The sequence below is a fragment of the Carassius auratus genome, chromosome 15 (assembly GCF_003368295.1).
Source record: "Carassius auratus strain Wakin chromosome 15, ASM336829v1, whole genome shotgun sequence".
In the NCBI taxonomy this organism is placed as follows: domain Eukaryota; kingdom Metazoa; phylum Chordata; class Actinopteri; order Cypriniformes; family Cyprinidae; genus Carassius; species Carassius auratus.
The window spans coordinates 17,614,174-17,635,339 of record NC_039257.1 but is presented as its reverse complement, the minus strand read 5'-3'; the positions used below and the strand labels follow the sequence as shown (position 1 = coordinate 17,635,339).

The 21,166-nt window shown below is 36.4% G+C and overlaps 1 protein-coding gene across 1 annotated transcript in view; it reads left to right on the top strand.

Annotated features, from left to right (window-relative positions):
* The first annotated feature begins 8,834 nt into the window (after window positions 1-8,834).
* The window catches only part of LOC113115279 (tumor necrosis factor receptor superfamily member 19-like), a 27,741-nt gene continuing 15,409 nt past the window's right edge, over window positions 8,835-21,166 (top strand). Inside the window, exons 1-5 of the mRNA XM_026282741.1 lie at window positions 8,835-9,182; window positions 9,715-9,807; window positions 9,982-10,092; window positions 17,947-18,125; window positions 19,716-19,801. Coding sequence (XP_026138526.1) covers window positions 9,718-9,807; window positions 9,982-10,092; window positions 17,947-18,125; window positions 19,716-19,801 — 466 coding nt within the window. The 5' untranslated portion in view covers window positions 8,835-9,182; window positions 9,715-9,717. The remainder of the gene's footprint in view (window positions 9,183-9,714; window positions 9,808-9,981; window positions 10,093-17,946; window positions 18,126-19,715; window positions 19,802-21,166) is intronic.

Genomic DNA, 21,166 nt, shown 5'->3' with positions numbered 1-21,166 from the left:
CCTCAGGGGGTCTATAGTGCACTGTTTGATGCGATACTGTAGCTGAAGGCTGAATGGTAACCATTTTATCTCTAATAGTATCGATTTTAGAAGTAAAGTAGTTCATAAGGTCATCACTGCTGTGATGTTGGTAAATGTCAAAACTTGATGATACTTTATTTTTTGTTAATTTACCCACTGTATTGGAATAAATGTCTGGGGTTATGTTCTTATGGAAGAAAAGTAATCGAATCTAGCAGTTTTTAATGCTTTTCTATGGATAGGTTACATTCCCACCAAGCAATACGAAATACCTCTAGTTTTTCGAATAATTCCAAAGAATTTGTCTCCAGCTGCGCACCATTTTCCGGGCTGTTCTCTTTAGGGTTCGAGTATGCTCATTATACCATGGTGTCGGACTGTTTTCCTTAACCTTCCTTAAGCGTAAATGAGCAACTGTATTTAAAAGCTATAAAAGAGAGAGTACATAGTTTTTGTTTCATCATCAAGTTGTTCTGAGATTTTGGATATGCTAAGGAATTCGGATACATCAGGAAGATAACTTAAAAAGCAGTCTTTTGTGGTAGAAGTGATGGTTCTACCATACTTGTAACAAGAAGTAGAATTTATAATTTTGCCTATATGAAGTCAGTGAAAGTAAAAAGTGCTATACAAATAAACTTGAACTGAATTGAAATTATCTATTCAACCATTTTGTTAAATGGTCACATTAAAATCGTATTGGAAACTTTTTTTATCATGCCTTCATCATTTATTTTTGTACATTTATTATGACTTGTGTACACATTTTATTGTCCCAGAAAATAACAACTGGAAACTATAATAATAATATATATCAAAAATATATTTATTACATAGTAAATGTAATTATGTATAAATGGCAAACTATACATAATAAACTATTTATATTTATGATTTAAATAAATCATCTTATATAAACATTTATTTAATATAAAACAGTTTTTATTGTTTTTTATTATTTTTGTTTGTTTCATCATTTTGTTTTTGTTATAACTCAAAAAAGTGTAAAAACATTTTGCTTAAAGCATTTGAAGAGCTCATCTGTTTACCTGAAAAGCAGCCATTTGTAGACTGTACTGAAACAACTCCCACACAAGCCACACACACACACACACACACACACACACACACACACACACACACACACACACACACACACACACAAACACACACACACACACACACATACACACACACACACACACACACACACAAACACACACACACACACACACATACACACACACACACACAGTGTGTTTTCGCATGTCCTTCTAAGTAACCAAATGACTCATTCTTCTCCATCCACCAGTCAGCTTAATAGTAATGCAATCTTGCTATGAGTCACTGACTTTTCTGGTAATGCAGTACAGGTCATCAGGTTTTCTTTTTTTTTTTCTTTTTTTATATGAAACATGACAACTCCAAGAAAGACTCCTTTCATAATCAAATGTTATGAAGTGATTGGTCATATTGGTCAACAGTGAAGCACAGAATAAATAGAAAAGAGTCTGGAATAAACATAAGAGCAAATACACGAGGACTAATGTGAAGAAATTATTAAAATCCATATACAGACACAATACTGGCACATTTTAAATAATTCACAGTATAAACACAAACCTGGACCAACTTTCCAAAACGTTCTGGTGTGACTGTAACATTAGCTAAAATGTCCTAAATCTGTAAATAAACTACAGCATACAGGAATTTCCTGACATTTCAATTCACTAAACCTTAAGTTAACTGCCTTTCATAGTGGTTTGGATAAATTTATTGGGTATGATTTAGTGTATTGGGTCAAGTATTTGTGTGTTATAAATACAATGTTTTCTTTTCATGTTCGTTCCCGCTAATAACATAAATGGCTACGGTGAAGGGAAACGTGATGAGGGCAAGGACGTTAATATCATTAGTGTATGGTTTGTGTGACCCTTATCTTCATGCTGTTTTTCTAGCAGGATAACTCAGTAACCAGAGCCAAGGCCATTGCTCTCTTGCAGCTGCAGTTCCTCAGCAAGTGCCATGATCAGGAGTGCCAGACTGCACGTATACATAATCCTATTCATATTTCTTAATTGTCTTTTAGAACAGAAACTGCCTGTTATGAAAATATTGATATTTTTTTTAAATGTAATAAATCCAAAAATAATAGATTTTTCTTTTTTAAAAAGAGTGATTTTAACACCAATGGTGATACAGCAATAGATTAACACCAGTAGGACAGTTTTGCTTTCTCCCCACAGCACATATTAGCAATATTTCAGCAATAGCTTTAGCAGCATAATGGGCTAAAGTAAATATCACAGTATCCATAAGAGGGCAGTATAGACACCAAGGAAAGATAAATGCAGATGCATGATGCTTTTAGCTGAATTCCACTGGGAAATGTGCTCTACTCACTGTAAACAACAGAGCAATTAAAGTAATTTTTACATTTAAATGAATATAGACACATGCATTTTATTCAAATTAAGGACAGTACACCTAAAAATAAACAATGTGCATCTACTTTAAAATAGTAAAATTAAGATGTAAGTTTTGCTGGATGATGATGCATCAGCCAATGTGTTATTAAAGAAAATAAAAGAAAATAACACACACACACACACACACACACGCACATTAAGTGTCCTGCATGTAAAATACAAAATCAACTATTTTATTAATAATTGCAGTTTGACAAATGAGTCAGATAACTGAATAACCACAAGACAAAGCAGAGATTCATTTGAGAAGTAAATGTATATAGGCTTATGAACATATACATATTTAAATGTCAGTATATTATTAAGATATATAAGGTATGTTATAATAGCAACATTCACACTGAATGATATTGGTTTATAATGAAATGCAATGATAAAATATTGAATAATTATATGAAGACTGGTAGCCAAGTAAATAATATGCATTTCAGGAAAGAAACAATCAATCCACTGAGACTTTTTATCATTTGCCAATCAAATTAAATAAGTACACCTCTGTACTGTACACTTCATTGAATTCCAGGTTACTAATGTTTGGTACTAGATTTGTTTTTGGTCTGGGGAATCTTGTCCCATGGAGCATTAGCTCTGCTACTTCTCCCCATTACATTTGAATAGACTTCACACACAATTATATGAACAGTAACCTAGGGCCACTGGAAGCCACTAGAATTCTGGTACATCAGCCGTCCAAAGAATGTTTTTTCAGGAGTGATCTGCCTTTATTTATATATTTTACAGCGTGGATGTAAAGCATTATACCACATACTCCAACACCAGTACGAATTGTTAGAAACTTCTCTGGCAGACTTCCATCAAAGCACAATCTTGTCTGTCTGTATTTTGCATTTCTGTGGGTGCATAGATAGCATGTTAAAGTTTTTTTTTTTTTTCTTCTTCACTGACAAAACAGTACTTTTTAGTATAGGCCTACTGTTTGGATTGTATCACATATGATCCATTCATTAATCTTTCTTGTTTATATTTTTCATTCTTCTAGATGAGTTAAGTGTAAACAGCTCATGACAGAACTGCTAGAAGGGACCACGGTTCAATATAAAAGTTCATCTTCAATATATTTTCATTTTCAGTCGAAATATATATATATATAAAATGTGCCTTTATCTTTTTTTTTACATAAAGGATATGTGATATTCAGGAATAATAATGACAATACATTCAATCATGTCTGGAAACTTGACAAATATGTTTTCAATATCATTAGGACATATCAAAAATAATTTGAGAATACATTATAATTTTGAGGTTTGCAGATTTATTTACAAGCTGATTATTATAAGCTGTGCTCATAAATACTGTAAATGTAGCCTACTGTTTCTATTCATTTATTTAATTTCTTGCAAAAATAAATAATATGATCGATTGATTCAAGGAATCTGAATGATTTATGGAAACTATGAGGTTGCAGTTACTAGAAAACAAGTTCATTTGCCTACAACAGTGCCACCTTGTGGCCAATTTTCACAAAGGTTTTATTTATTTATTTTATAATAATTTTAATTATTTCAAAACACGAGGTCTTTTTATACATCTGTATCTGGAGTTTAAGTGCATCCATGTCCCCTCTGAGATACATAAACTGTGTAAATACATGCTTTTTCAGATGCAGATTCCAGAAATGTTTTCTTATGTTGGAATGAAAGACACTTAGTACCGGAAGAAGTGCTTATTCTTACCCAAAAATACAAAATGGAAGAAATATTTGAAACTGAACAAACTCTTGCTACTCAAGCTGTGTATGAACATCTCCTCCACGTGATGCAGCTGACGCAGAATAACATACGTTGTTTATGTTCAGTGTACTCCCCAAAATGGCACTAGGATGACCGGGAGGAGACAAATTGTTAAATAAAGTCATTATTTCTATTTTCTTTGTCCACAAAAGTAACCTTGTAGCTTCGTGAAATGACGGTTGAACCCCTGTTGTCACATGGATTATTTTGCTGATGTGTTTGCTACGTTTCTGAGCCTTGAACGTGTTTGGGCCCTTGCTGTCTTCGGGAGGGTCAGAGAGCTCTTGGAATGCATCAGAAATATCTTCATTTGTGTTCTGAAGATGAACAAAGGTCTTACGGGTTTGAAACGACATGAGGGTGAGAAATTAATGACAGAATTGTACTTTTTGGGTGAACTATCCCTTTAAAGTGAATACATAATGTGAAAGAGGTTCAGATGACAAAAGGTTGGGGAATGTCTGCATTGCATGTAAATAATGAGGTTGAAAGACAAACGCCTTTCAATAACATTAATACATGGTTAAATAACCTACTGATTGAGAATTCAAATAACAATTAATGTGTAAATCAGTAGATGCAATGTTGAAACACTTTTTAAACCTGAAATGGTTTTTATAAATGGTCAAATGTAGCCACCTAATATTGATCCCTGTGTCAATGTCCACAAATCTGGAAGATTTTCTGAGTGTATATAAGCGGCAGGCTGTTTAAACCAAACATCAATCATAACCCTATGCTTTAGGGTGTAGCAGTCGATTCTGAATGTATGTTTCCCTTTACACAAACATACTACAATTCTTGCGTAGTTGCCTCGCCTTGCTTTATGCACTGAAAGCTTAAAAAAAACATTTGTGTGCTGTGTGCAAAACATGCATTAGAATAAATATACATGGAACCATAAATGTTGTGTATGAATCAGAATGCACCTATGCACACATAAACATTTTAATTGATAATGATTTTTTTCCCTTCACTGAATAAACTACAAACCACGGGCTTCCCAAGACTCACTTCAACGACTACTGACCTTCCAGCCAATCAGCGACATCGGGAAACCCCCTTTCCAAGACAACAAAGGGGACTCCCTTTACACTGGCAACTCAAGTAACCTCCAGGCTCTGATCTGTACTGGTGTATCTGATATAATTTTAACCTCACTGAGGAACTCAATGCGAGGGCTAATTACGTGATTGATGGTTGTTCATGTCTATGCAATTTAACGTATTGCAGTAAACTTGGGATTTCACATTTTCATTCTCTTAAACGCATTCTTTCGTCACTTTCGATCTTCCTGCGACTTGTATGAATGTGTGAGTGCGTGTGCTTGTGTAAGATAAGTTTATATGTCTTATATTTATCTAATAAAGCCTTATTCATATTGAAAAGAGAAGTATCTTAAGATTCGTGCATACAAGTTAATGTCTTAAACTGCCGATCTTGTTACTGTGTTAATTAATAGTGTTTCCACTATACTTTGGATATTAATATCCAGCGCAGAGTTGATGTAATTCGGCTCGTGATTAGCCGTGAAACAGTGATTCTGTTCAAGTTCCCTTTAAAATCTTAAATGATTCCCTTTGACCTGTTTCCCTTACACCTTTTTACCCATTTATCAGTGTCCACCCCCATTCAAGTACAATCTAGCTGAAATGGCAAGCTTGTTTTTTTCTAATTCTGAAATAAAAATGGGTTGGCCTCTTTTTGTCCAGCAACCACTTCTTCTGAACTTTACATTGTTTTTTGAGGAGATGTGATCAAGTTTGCCATCTATTGAAATAGCTTTATTATTATTTTTTAAGACAAATGGATAAACACCTTGATTTTTGTATTTTAGAATTTTTTTCATTTAGGTTTGACCTATATGAGGAACTATATTCCACTGTATCAGTAAGAAGGTAAACAGATTAATCGAATAGAATATTAGTTCAAATGTATTGTTGCTCTATATGCAAACAGTAATATAATTCACTGAGTTTGGATGTCAGCACGGACAGATTACACTAATTTGCAATGGAAAAATAAAGTGAAGTGACATTCAGCCAAGTATGGTGACTCATACTCATACGCATTTAACCCATCTTAAGTCCACACACAGAGCAGTGAACACACACACACACACACACACACACTGTGAACACACACACCCGGAGCAGTGGGCATCATTTATGCTGCGGCGCCCAGGGAGCAGTTGGTGGTTCAGTGCCTTGCTCAAGGTCACCTCAGTTGTGGTATTGCCAGCCCGAGATTCGAACCTAAAACCTTAGGAGTCAAACTCTCTAACCACTAGGCCACAACTTCCCCACCCACAACTTCCCCACTGGAAAAAATGAAACAAATTAAACTTTGAAACAAAAACTTTGACATAAGACAAAAACAAAGGAACAATTGCAAGATGAATAAAAAAAAGAATAGAACATTAATTGGAGTGTGAGAATCATTTTACTATGCTGCAGAATAGCAAGACATTTGTCCCTTTTTGCTTTCCTTACATCCAGGTGTGTTTGGTTTATTTGCATGCTGCAGTGGTGCCAAGTCCGCGGAATTAAGCTACTTAGAGGCAATATTTAATTAACTATTTGGTCGGATTTATTACACAGACCTGGCAACCTATTAAACCGATCAACTCTATTAAACACACCTGATCCACCTAATCAAGTCTTTTAGGCTTATCTGAAAACTACACGCTATGCGTGTTGGAGCAGGGTTGGAATAAAACTCTGGGCACAGGCAGTTCAATAAACAGTTTAATAAGAAGGTACAATAATATTAGGTCACTTACATTTTAGGCTGAACCACGGCGCATCTCACAGAAACCAGCCGATTCATTACTGAATGATTCCGTGTTCTGAACGAATCGGTTGAGTCCAGTTTCAATAGTCCATGCATAAACATCTGATGAATCATTCGTTTGAACGAATCAGTGACTCACTCATTAAACGCTCACATACTGGCGTTGTAATTTAGATTAAAAGTACAACTTCCACCATCATTTCTTGTTTGTATATTCCCAAAATTCAGGGCAGTTGTATTTTTTTTTCTCAGTGTAAATGGTTTAATGTGATAACGTGGAGATAACAATATTTAAATAATAATAATACAATTTATAGTTTAAATATAAGACTATGAAAATGAAAGAAGAAGTACGGTGTTAATGAGGTGTAAATGGTTTAATGTGATAACGTGGATATAACAATATTTAAATAATAATAATACAATTTATAGTTTAAATATAAGACTATGAAAATGAAAGAAGAAGTACGGTGTTAATGAGGTTAGGGGTAAAATGCCCTCTATAAAAATGCCTTTGGATTAAATATATATATATATATATATATATATATATATATATATATATATATATATATATATATACACACAGTATATATAAACCATGCAGATTAATATTTCACTGCTGATAGAAAACTGATAAGAATATCCTTCCAGATGAATTCAGTGGCACAAGTAGTGAATCTGTTCCATACCATGATGCTCAGATTCGAGATGAATACAACACTGAAAGATCAAAATAATGTGTTCGACAAGATCAATCATCAATACAACAAAGAGTTTGGATTCAGACAGTGTGTGTGGGCATGTTTTTGTGACATATCAGGACACAACTCTGTATAATGACATGGGTATGACACAGGTATTACAAGGAGAGGGTGACTTATGAGGACATAACCCATGTCCCCATTTTTCAAAACGCTTATAAAACATACACAATGAGTTTTTTTGAGAAAGTAAAAATGCACAAAGTTTCCTGTGAGGGTTAGGGTTAGGGGTAGGGTTAGTGAAGGGCGATAGAATATACAGTTTCTACATTATAAAAACCATTACGCCTATGGGATGTCCCCACTTTTCCCAAAAACAAACAAGTGTGTGTGTGTGTGTGTGTGTGTGTGTGTGTGTGTGTAAATAAAGTCACACAAAGACAAAGTGAAATGATCTTTGCTTCTTGGGGGATATGGCGGATTCTTTAAACAATATTTTTATATATATACAGTGGGTACGGAAAGTATTCAGACTCTCTTAAATTTTAAAATTTTCACTCTGTTAATTTTTTCCCCTCATTAACGTACAGACAGCACCCCATTTTGACAGAAAAAAGAAAAACTGAAATATCACATGGTCCAAAGAGCAAAAAGAGGGTCTGAATACTTTCCATACCCACTGTATACACACACACATATATATTATTTATTTATAAATATATATCGACAGAATAAACGCAGCAATATGCGTAAAAGTCTTGACTGTAATTTTCTGAAATGACCAGCAGAGAGCATCCAGTACATATTGAATATTGAAATTACTTTAGAACTTAATTTAGTAATCATTAGGTCTAGACAAAGAGTTTAAGTGTGACTCCAGTGTACTCCAAATACTCTTTTTTTTTTAGCCAGTGAATGCAAGAGATTTGATTTCAAGAAACTGAACTCGTGTGAAGTTAAAACAGGACATTAATAAACTCGATGTGAAAAGGTTCCTCTGCCTGCGGACGCTCCAGCCAATCGCTGCTCGCCAGGTGACGTCACTGAGATGAAAGGGAGTTCTGCATCAAACACGCGCAGCAGATCAGATCAGATCACACACAAGACCGAGCCGTGCCCGCCTCGGGATCATGCAGTTAGGCTTCTCCCGTGTTCACTTGGAGTCTGTGCACTTGCAGATATTCGGATTAACATATGAAGGGGTGTAAGTGAATAAACAGACTCGTGTCTGCAGCTTTGATGCACATGCTGATGGGAGATCAGATTACAGGCATCAGACCGCAGGCTTTCATCTGAGCTTTGACTCCAGGGCTGGACTCTGGAAGGGTTCAGACCTCAGCGCGAGCGCACTGGAACACATCCCGTTCCCGAACAGCTTTCCGCAGGAGAGGGCGATCTCGCGAGCGACTCGTTGATTATCGGTAAGAAAAGTTTTGCACACAGTTGCAGCGCTGCTTTGATCGCGCGTAATATGAATCCGAAAGCCTGCATCTTCAAAAAACTACACGAACAAAACACTTACAGCTTATAATTAATACAAGGGACCTCATTTTATTTCGTCCTATTGGCTACACTGTTTTTTATGCTGTAATAATGTTTTATTTATAATATTTTCTGAGTATAACAGTATAGACCAGAATGTTTATGTAGGCGAAATCTATGAAAATTGAGTCTGATCGATCATTATCAGCCAATGTTACCCTGTTTTTAAGTATCGCCATCTGTATCCAACTCCGGAAATGTATAACCTCTTTTAAAATTAAATATTAAACATCTACAAAGCATTTCTAATATTTTGATGTGTGGTTTCAACATGCAGTAGCTTTATTATGGACATTAAAAAGGGTATTTATTTATAATTATCCCTGTTTGCTTGGTGTTCACACAGTTATGAAAGATAATGCAAATAGTGTCCTGCAGTAATCATTCATCAAAGGATTTCTGTGTTCACAGTGTATGTGGGAAAGACCTTTCACAATGCCCCGGGCTTTGATCCTCTCCACCTTTTCTCTTCAGAGGATACTCGTCCTTCAACTCTGTGTTATGGTATGTTTCATTCATACTAACACTTTATGCTTTAAGAGTAAAAAAAACTGATTTTCTGACACGTGCTCTAAATGACCGTACACCACCGTTTACACATTTGCATGCACTCCAATTTGGTAAACCTCCAATGATATTCTGGAATAATTAGCCATGTCTGATTCATGTTCCTAACAGTTTGCAGTCATGGCAGAGGAGAGAAGAGTTTGCAGGGAACAGGAATACAAGGATAAGTTCGGAAACTGTATTCCCTGCCGGCAGTGTGATGCTGGACAAGAGCTATCCAAGGTTTGCCAATTCTTCACTAGGTTATTCATTTTTTGGCGCACATATAAACTAGTATTTTGAATTTGCTTAAAAGATTACATCATATCCGAAGCACTCTGTTCCTTTGAATTGGTTCCCATTGAGCTCAATTCTGGAACTTATCTCAGTCAGATTAATACTCAGATATATTTAGACACTTATACTTTGAGTTGTTTTTAAAAAAAGACCCCGTATGCGATTAAATCTGGGACCGAGAGACGTGTTCCCATCAGCGTTCGTGAAAGACTTCAAGACCAAACTGGCCAAAAACAAAGAGTTCACCAACAAAGAGGGGATGCCAATGATTTGAATAGCTTGTCCTGACCAGTAATTTATTGCTTCCTCCTTTTCATTAAGAGAGAGGGTAAACCGCTGGCCACGTTTTAATCAGTTACACCCAGACTTCTCCTCACAATCTTCTGTTTTTCCTTGCGCCTTTTAATGTCATCGCCATTCCCCTGAGAATCTCAAGGCCTTGTAAACATGGCATGTTGAGAAATGTTGTGGTTTTGTATAAACCTAATCTAAACGGAGGTCTGGGGTATTTCTGAAGTCTGTAAATCATTACACAGTTTATGCCTGGGTAAATGCAGGTACATCAGGCTTTTGGATGTATACAGATGTAGTGCACATGCTCTTTTAATGTTGGCACACCTGAACTCACACTTATTGGTTATACGCTTCAGATGTTTTCAGCCCAATTAATGCTTTGGGGCCTGAGAAGGTAGTGAATGATTGCTTACTTTTCCATTCAAACACATGCGGTTTACCCTATTCTTTAGAGCCAAGGACAATATCACGTGGTGGTTGAGTTACTTTCGATTAGTTTCATTTCGATGTCAAAATACTTTCTTTTATCCCAGTTAAATAATACACAGATACCAATGTTATTTTCACAAAAAAATGTTGAAACACTTGGTCTCTGTGGTGTTATCAAAACTTGCTTTGTTTGTAAGGAACATCCTTACTTGCCCCACAACAGCATCAGTCGCTCAACCAATGGTGTAGGTTTGGGGGCGGGGCTATCTGTTTGTTGTGACCAATGGCAGACAGGAGGGGTGCTGGGAAACCTGTTTGAAAAGAGTCATTATTTTTTGCAAATTACACTTAACCTTAGAAATAGATAACAACAGAAAAACCTTAGTTTTTTTGCCGTTTTAGTGTCAGAAGCTCTTCCAGACGATTTGTTTGTAAGAACAGAAGAACGGTTCACACGATGCCCTTTTGCGGTTTCTCAGAAATATTACTAGTCGTCAAACAGCTTGTAAAACCCCCACCAACACTAAAAAAGGTGATAACAGCCAAGACGAAGTTTTGTTGATTGGCATTTTGTGATTGTTATAGTTCAGACAAAAAGAAATCATTTACACAGCCTCATGTTATTCAGAAATTTTGCATGCAACAAGATCACCGTGTCTCGAGAACCCAGTCAGTTTGATTTGAGAATGAATCGGTCAGGTGAGCTCTAACAACGATTTAAACACATTTATTAAATGTGTTTTAATGATGTTTTATGCATCGGCTGCCAATAATGACAGGGCAACACAATGTTGTTTTATATAAGTTTTATGTAGTATCATATACATTTTGAAGACAGAAGCACAGATGTTTCACAGTCGTCTTGCTCATCACCCTTGAAAAGATCTAACTCAAAAGATCTCTTCACAAATCTGACAAAGAACAGCTTGGACAGATAGGAGAGTGAATAAATGATGACTTTCATTGCTATTGCTTTGAATGATTCTGGAAGTAAATTAGGAATTTTGATGAATTATCTTCTTAATCCGTCAATGGATTCATCCCTATGCAGATGAATGCAGATCTTCAAAACAGACCTCATAAACATTCACACATTCCTGACTGCTTAGCGTCATGGAGGATTGCATGCTAAAGGAAACCCGCAAAACTTTTAGCAAAATATAATAATTTTTCTTCCTTTGATTTTGGGGTGAAATATGACCCAGCTGTGCTCTTGACAGGTTTTATGAGATTCTCCCTTAAAGCTTCCCTGCTGGCTGAAGTAAGAAGTTCACTCTTAGCTTTGATAGGAAGTATTGATGAGCAGGACCGTTCAGTGTTTTTGGGTTTTAAATATGCTGCTGTGTGTCTGAACATGCTTTACTTCATCCTGCGTTCTCCTCTATCACACATCCATCCTGCTGTTTTGCTTGGCATTCTCACTCAAATCTGATCTGGAGATAGTGGGAAAATGGTACTTGCAGGTACTGGTTTGGTGAGTCCTCTAAGACAAGACTGTTCTTGGGTGATTCTTCACTGTGAAAACAGGTGTTTGGAAAGAATAGAGGAGGCATTCTTACCTTTCATTTTATAGCAGAAGTGTACATATCTGTATGCATGTGTAAAATACTTTCAATTTAATACATTTAATTTAGGTTGCACTGTACTCCTCATATCTCTACACAGACAATAATTTAGTCTTATTGCAACATGCCTGTTAGTTAGGGTCTTATATAATGTGTACTGACCTCTTTTGACTTCTTTTTTTTTTTGTTTAAACAGCAGCAGGAAGCAGACAGGAAATGAAGTAGGAAACAGGATTAGGAAATGTTGCAAGTCGGATTCAAACTCGGATTGCCCTCATGAGCACTACGGCTCAATATAAGCATGTATACTACTTTTTTCGAACACCATTTTTTATAGATTGTATTGGAGCAGTTCTGCCTGTTTGTCAGACCAATGGTAGACAAGAGGTGTGTTTGGGGAAAACCATTAGCTCCTGTTGTGACTTCCTTTTACACCTTTTGTTGAAGTAATAACAAGGAAAGGACAGGTAATTATTGGAAAAATAGGATTAGGAACTGTTGTGAGCAATATTTGAACTTCTGGTGCCAATACAAGAACCACAGCTCAAACTCCAACACATAGACACATTCTGAGCCATATTTGGGAGCCTGAATCCTTACTGGCTTTTATTTGAGGTCCAGCTAGGTTTAGGAAATGTTGCAAGCCATATTCAAACTCCTGTTGTCCTTGTAAGCACCACAGCTTGCAGTGCTAACTACTAAGCCACTGCTCTGACATAAAGACACATTCAGAGCCACTTCTGGGTGCCTGAGTTCTCATTGGCTTTTATCTGACGTCCATTGAGGATTATGAATTTTGCGAATGAGATTCAAACACCCATTGTCCTTGTGAGCACCACAGCTTAATATGATAACTACTATGATATGATAGCCACAGCTCCGACAGGTAGACACATCTGAGCCATATTCAGGAGCCTAAATACTCATTTGTTTTTATATGATGTCCAGCTAAAATAAGGAAATATTGCAAGACAGATTCAAACTCCAGTTGCCCTTTTGAGCACCACTTCTCACAGCGATATCTCTAATGCGCGTACTCTTTCAGAGCCATATTTGGGAGCCTGAATCCTCATTGGCTTATTTGTGATGTCTAGTTAAGATTATGAAATGTTGTAAGCCAGATCTGAACTCCTATTGCCTATATTAGCACCACAGCTAACAGTGAAAACTACTAAGCCACAACTCTGACATGTAGATACATTCCACTAATGGCTTTTTTTTATTCAAATGATAACAGGGAAAGGACAGAAAATGTTCGGGAAACAGAATCAGGAAGTGTTGCGAGCCAGATTCAAACTCCTACTGCCTACATTAGCACCACAGCGAAAACTACTAAGCCACAGCTCCGTCACATAGACACTTTCAGAGCCATATTCGGGAGCCTTAATCCTCATTGGTTTATATCTGATGTCCAGTTTGGATTACGAAATGTCGCGAGCCAGATTCAAACCCGTCCTGTTTATATTAGCACCACAGCTCACAGTGAAAACCACGAAGCCACGGCTCTGACACGCAGATGCATTCTTAGCTGTATTTGTGAGCCTGAATGGCTTTTATCTCAGGTGCAGCTATCTGTTTGAACTTCTAAACGCTGGAAGATCCCAGCAGCACACTCCAACAGACAAACCACAGGGGGTTACAGAGCTCCTTAGATTTCTATTCCCCCTTCTTCGCTCTGTTGTTGATTATCTCTCCAGGAATGGCATCATGCCTTCAAACGGAGTGACCATACCTCTTTCATTCCCCTTCCCTCCCGATTCTTCATGCCCTGCTGGAGAGGAAGGTCTTATATGGGCAGCAGCCGGGCAACAACATCTGTCCTTCTGTTCAGGCAGTCTATATGCAGGCTTTAGAGGGCCTGTGTTGAGAAAGCCAACTTGGTCTTCTCTAACCCCGTCTGATCCCTGAGCAAGGCTTTGTGGAGAGCTCTTGTCACTGGCTCTCTCACGCTGGCCGGTAATCCATGTGTGCCATAGCTGGGAAACTGGATCGCGGTGTAGAAAGAAGGCCCCTGTTTGAAGCCGATCTCCACGTTAATGATATATGAGCCTCTTCTCTAATCCAGCTCAGTGTGGTGGAAATGCAGGCGGGTACGGGTGACCTGACTTGGGAAGGGGCAGCTGGGGAAAAAACAACAGTGCAGGGTGATATCAAACTCTCACTTTTCTCTGCATGACGCTCCTCTGCTGGAATGCGACTGGTGGGAACGGGATTGTTTGAGGAGATGTGGTTGTGACAGATTGTGTTGTTTATAAAGCGTCAAAATTACAGTTCAAATTGTCATACTATTATTACACTTTACAATAACTGTTTTTTATTTTTATTTTTTTGAAAATATTTTTTATGAAATGCCATTTAGATTTGGTGCTCAAGAAACGTTTCTTATTATCCGCGTTGAAAACAGTTGTGCTGCTTAGTATTTTTGTGGAAACCACAATACTGTATCGTTCAAAAATGTGCAATAACTTTTACTCTAAGGACACTTGAAATCACCCAAAAGTCACAGCAAAGACATTTATAATGAAACAAAAGATGTATATTACAAATAAATGCAGTTTTTTTTGATCGTTCTAGTCAAGAAAGAATCCTTAAAAATATATATATCATAATTTCCACAAAAATGTTAAGTTTTCAGCTTTGATAATAACCAGTAATAACTTGAGGACCATTAATAGCTGATTATAACCATGTGACACTAATAAAAAAATCAACTCTACCATCTCTGGAATAAATTACACATTTATATGTAAATTAATTATATATTTATATTATGTATATTAATTATATACATTAAAATAAATATTCAAATTGAAACGTTTTAAATTGTAACAATATTTTACAATATTATCGTTTTACAGTATTATTATTACTTTTATAAATAATAAATTAATTATATTATACTTTTATTTTTTTATAAAAATGGTATTTATAGTAATGATATTATTTTACAACCAGTAACATGTAGCTTAAATTCAAGTAGAAATTAGTTATTTTAAATTGTAAAAATATTTCACAGTATCGATATTTTTTTTAAGCAATCAAGCCGACTTGTGTGCACTACATAGTCGTCTGATGCCACACAATAGCTTTGTGTGGGAAACCAACTCTAAGTCATTCAGCAGAAACCCTGCTGCACCCTGTATGTCAAAACTCATTTGCGTCCGTTGATTCCAGATATTCTGCATTTGCTCTCATAACGAGGTTTGCAAACGATGACAGAATTTTCATTTTTGCACAGACTTCCTCTAGCTGACACGAATCAAGAGAGAGCACGGGAACTTTTAGTCAGAACCAGGCTGGAAACTCTGTGTTTTGAATTAGTGTCACATCGCTGGTGGGTTTCTCTGAGAAATGTCTTGATTGATGAATTGGGTTGGATAGTTGCATAAGGCATTATTTGAATCCCATAAAGCTTCGCTTCACTTATGGTTTTGAGAAATCTGGCTCAGTGAAAGCTGAATGCATCCCCGCAAGAATTATATCAATGTGGAAAGGATTAAAAACAAACAAGTGTACTCCAGATTGATTACTGTCAGCAGAGCTTGGAAGAGACTCTGGGATTGTTTATTGAAGTGGGTGGACCAGGCTGTTCTGAGTAATGCTAATTAAGCGGCACTTAAGATTTCAGTTTAGATCCTGGAGCCTGGAAGAAAAATTAAAATGTGCTTGCATTTCACTTCTTAATGTCAAACTTAATGTGGGAAAGCGTAAAAGTCCAACATGGTGTTCGAGAAAAGACCATTCTAAACCCATTAGAAACATCTTCCCAGTCTCGCTTGTGAGAAAATACTAGTGTTTTGCTACTAGTTGCTTAGATAGACCACTGTATTCTGTTCTCTTGTTATAATCTTAGAAACTTTCCCTGTGGTCTCTTTGTCATGTTGTTCTTAGACGTTGCATATGTACTGTACAGTCTGCCTCATATTATTACCCAGACTGCACTGTTTTAGAGCGAATGAAATACTGTAGGCCTCTTTTTTAGGGAACAATGCAAAGGGTGGTGTCTTGTTTTATTCAAGAGCGCTGAGAGTTCTAGACATTGAGACCTCTCTTCATGTTTCTTTCATGATTTTGGATTTGCGTGTGTACACAGATCACTATTTGTGTCAAGAACATGTCTGGGTCATGTTTCATCCCTGAATGAAGACATTTTCCTAAAAGAACATGAGTCCTAAAGTCATTTGGAGGAACTGATATCTACTGTATAGATTTTGGCACACACACACACACACACACACACACACACACACACACACACACACACACACACACACACACACACACACACACACACACACACACACACACACACACACATTTATACTACAATTTCTATTATATGTGCTCTATACTGTTCTAAGATGTTTTTATCTTTTATACTCACCGTGGCTGCATTTATTTGATCAAAAATACAGTAAAAACAGTAATTCTGTTAAATATGACCACAGATTAAAACAACTTTTTATGTTTGTTATTTACAAGTAATATATTTTTAAATGGAATTTATTCCTGTGATGTTTTATGTCATTAGTGTCGCATGATCCTTTTAGAATAAATCAAATATGCATTTTTGCTGCTTGAGAAACATTTTTTATTGGTATTATCAATGTTGAAAACAGCTTCTTAATTTTTTTTTTTTAACTGTGAATGTTTTTGTCAAAGAGAAATTTCAAATGCATTTATTATTATTATTATTATATATATTTTTTACGTTCTTACTGCCACTTTTGGTCAGTTTAATGCATTTAATTTAACTTTAGCATTTTTATTTCTTATTTTTATGAATTTATCTTTAATCTTTAATGTATTTTTAGGTTAGCAATCCATTTATCTTATGATTTATTCGTAATGTATAATTTATTTATAAGATGTAAAATTATAAATTGAAATTTGATTTACATTTTATAATTACATTTGATCATTTTTATTTAATTTAGAAATGTGGGTGCATTCCTGATTCTGTGGTTAGAACCTAACAGAGAAAGCAAAGTTTATTGTGCCGACACTATATGTGCAAACTTAAATCCTTTGTGTTTGCGCTACTAAAACGTAAAATCTTCAATCTCAGTAAATCCCTTAGTTTAAGGGATTTTTTCCGCTTTCTCCGTTATGCTAAACTTCTAATATCAATATCTCTTGTGCACACTTTAGCCGAAGAGAGGTCTGACAAAACCTCTGCAATAAACTCCCAGTAAACCAACAATGGGCGTCCCCGTGGGCCTTTCTGATTCAAATGCGGAGCCCTTCGGGGGCCCGGAGCAGAAGGCTGTTCATTGATCCCGTGAGAGTCAGGGAGATTATTGCCTGTGTAAGATAGACTCTCTCAAAAGAAGCTTGGCCTTTGTTCCGCAGGGGGATCTCACACACACACACACACACACACACAGACACATACTGTGATCATTATTTCATCTCGGCCTCTTGTTAGTCCACATTGGTGCTTTTCTTTAGCGCGGCTCTCCCTCGCCCATCCCTTCCTCGGCAGTGAGATATCTTGCGTTAATCCTCGCAGGAATGTGGCTTTGGCTATGGGGAGGATGCCCAGTGTGTGCCCTGCAGAGCCAGTCGCTTCAAAGAGGACCGCAGCCTGCAGAAATGCAAGCCCTGTCTGGACTGTTCCCTCCTCAACCGCTTCCAGAAGGGGAACTGCTCCACCACAAGCAACGCCGTATGCGGAGACTGCCTGCCCGGGTGAGTCAGCAATAAAACATAGTCGCATAGAATAAAGGATGATGGGCGTTTTCAGAAACTGCAAGCTTAAGTCGGAATATAATAAAGGTTCAAAAGAGGGATGCTGTAGGGTTCCCCAAAAACCTTTCAGTAAATCACTGTGAAAAACAAGATGGGTCAAAAGTAATCTGATAGAAACTAGTATCTTAAAAGAAGTGGGCTCACTATAAAAAATGCTGGGTTATAGACAACCCAGCGCTGGGTAAAATATGGACAGACCTAGCAACTGGGTTGTTTTGACCCAGCAGTTGGGTTACTACACAGAAGGTTGGGCTAAACATTTAACCCAACCGCTGGGTCAGAACAACCAGTTGCTGGGTCGGTCCATATTTTACCCAGCGCTGGGTTGTATATAACCCAGCATTTTTCTGAAAGTAGTCAATGGTTTACATTACTAAGATTTTTGTCTTGTAATTTGGAATCAGTAATGGATTACAATTTGTAAGTAATCTACCCATTCTCGGTTTATGGGGTAAAAAAGTTTCTTTAGATTATTCGAATGTTCTTTACACAAAAAACAAATAAAAAATACTTTGGAACTTTAGTTAAAAAAGAACAAATAGAAAATCCACTATAAAGAACCTTTTGTGGAACTGAAACATTCCATGGATGTTAAAGGTTCTTAACCAGTGCCAAAAAAAGAAATAATAATAAAAGCTTTATTTTTAAGAGTGTTTAAACATGCACTATTGTCCTCCAGCCGCAAGCGAAGCCGAAGATTTCTGAGTTTAAAGAGTTTAAAGTCCAGGTCAGGGAAATAAACCCAAGGCCCAGACATGCCCTGGAAGCTAAAACATGTCAGGTTTCCAGAGACCTGCTTTTCGCTGCAAGAGTTCCTAGTTTCCCCACAGCAGCATCCTGCTCCCACCAGATAAGTTTCTTAATAACTTTTGATTACCCATAATTAAGTGCTTTGGCACAGTACGACACGCTGAAGGCAACTCTTCACATTACCTTCATAGTTCATCTACATCATTCTAGAAGAATATGTTCGTGGGGCTGTTAATGATGCTGGAATATTTCTCATGTTGTATGGGATAGTTTTCCCTCAACGCTGATTCATTAGTTAATGCTGTCAATGTCTTTTTTTTCTTATGTCTTTTTCTTGCTATCAGAGAAATTCAATTGAAAAGCAGCGAGAGGGAATGCATATGTACATAATCCAACAAATAAAAAAATATCACAGCAAAAATGTGTCTTGTAAACAAGTCTATTCTGATTGTAAAATGGATCAGCTACTGTCGACTTTAAATTGTATTTGACTTAAGTTGTTTGATCGACAGCATTTATTTAAAAAAAAAATATATTTTTAGAACATTATATATGTCACTTTTGAGATATTCAATGCCTCTTTGGTGCATATGTGTGTACATTTCTTTTAAAAACTGACCCCAAACTTTTAAAATATGCAATATGTTTTGAATAATTAATTGTTATATGATGTTATTAATTACAATTCTCAATTGATTGCTAAACCCAAAAATAAATCATGCAATTTTTTTTATTAATATTATTAATGCAAATAAAAGAACATGCATTTTAATCTTTCAGATTTTACAGAAAGACGAAGTTGAGTGGGTTCCAGGATATGGAGTGTATCCCGTGTGGAGATCCGCCTCCACCATATGAACCACACTGTAAGCACATTTATTTATTACACCTGAAAGCAAACACATTAGAAGACATTTCAGTCCTTGAGGAAGAAATCCAGTGGATTCATTTATTTCAAGTGATTTAAGTAAACTTTTTTTTTATGGCTTTAGCTTTAGCTATTATATGACGTTCTTAACGCATGGAACATTAAATAAAATACTTAGCTGAAGGTCCTAGGCACTATTTTCAATACCTTTAACAACCATTGAATAGTGCACTATATTCCTTGTCTCTTAATGAACTGAACACAGTGTGCCAGTTTGAATATGTGTGAAGGCGGAGGGCAAGATTATCCGAAAATTATGACTTCGGACTGTTATGGTGTTTTTAAATAATTTATTTATTTATTTTGGAGGTCCATTGCCTCAGTTCTTTTCCACTTAGAATAAAATAAAACATACATAATTAACATAAGTACATGATGACAGATTTTTTTTTTTTTTTTTTTTTGTAATCCTTTAAAAGGGGCCTTCCTACAAACAGTTGCATTAATAATAATCTGTGAGATGACGACCCACTCAGTCTTGGTGATTCATACAGCAGTGTTTGAGAATCAAATAATGCCTCTTTTTACAAGCCAGAACACAGGCAAAGGTAATACACATAACTCTCTGTGAAACTGCATGGCTTTCTTCTGTAGACACACACTGGGTATATAGTGTTTCACAAAGCAGCGCATTGTTCTCCAGCAGTCTGTGGTGTTAACTGGGCTCAGTTTAGCCACCGTTGAGTGCCGCTGTACAGAAGCTAGTGTGTCTGGCAGGTATCTTCTAGCTTCAGGATGAAGTGTGACTTCCAGAGGTTCAAGATGTTTGCAGCTGCTGCATCATGTGGGGATCCGCAGTGTGTTTGTCCAGCAGCGTTTGAGCCACTTCTAACACTCTTGTGCCAGATACATGGACAGACGTCAGGTCAGCTCGACCCCTGCATGTGACGAACTTGATCTCTGTGTAAACTCTGGCTTATTATGTAATCATCATGCACTATGATGTTTGGTTCATTTTAAAAGCCTTTAGAGTAGAGGACACCAGTATGTTCTTTGGTTTTAGTTATAAAAAGGTTAAAAAAAAAGTTTTTTTTATAAGATATTTGCCATTTATTGTGATTGGACAGTTAATTATTGACAGGAAGTGAAGTGGGAGAGAGAGAAGGACACGGGATCGAACTGTCATCAATAGTAATAAAATAATATAAAATAAAGCATTTATTTCTTGGTTAGTACATAGCGTATTTCTAATGCCAAACAAACAAACAAATAAAAAATATGTATGTATGTACATAATTATGGTTCCTACATTGAGTAGTTCTTTTAATAGCTACCATAAATTCCCTTAATAACTACCATAGAT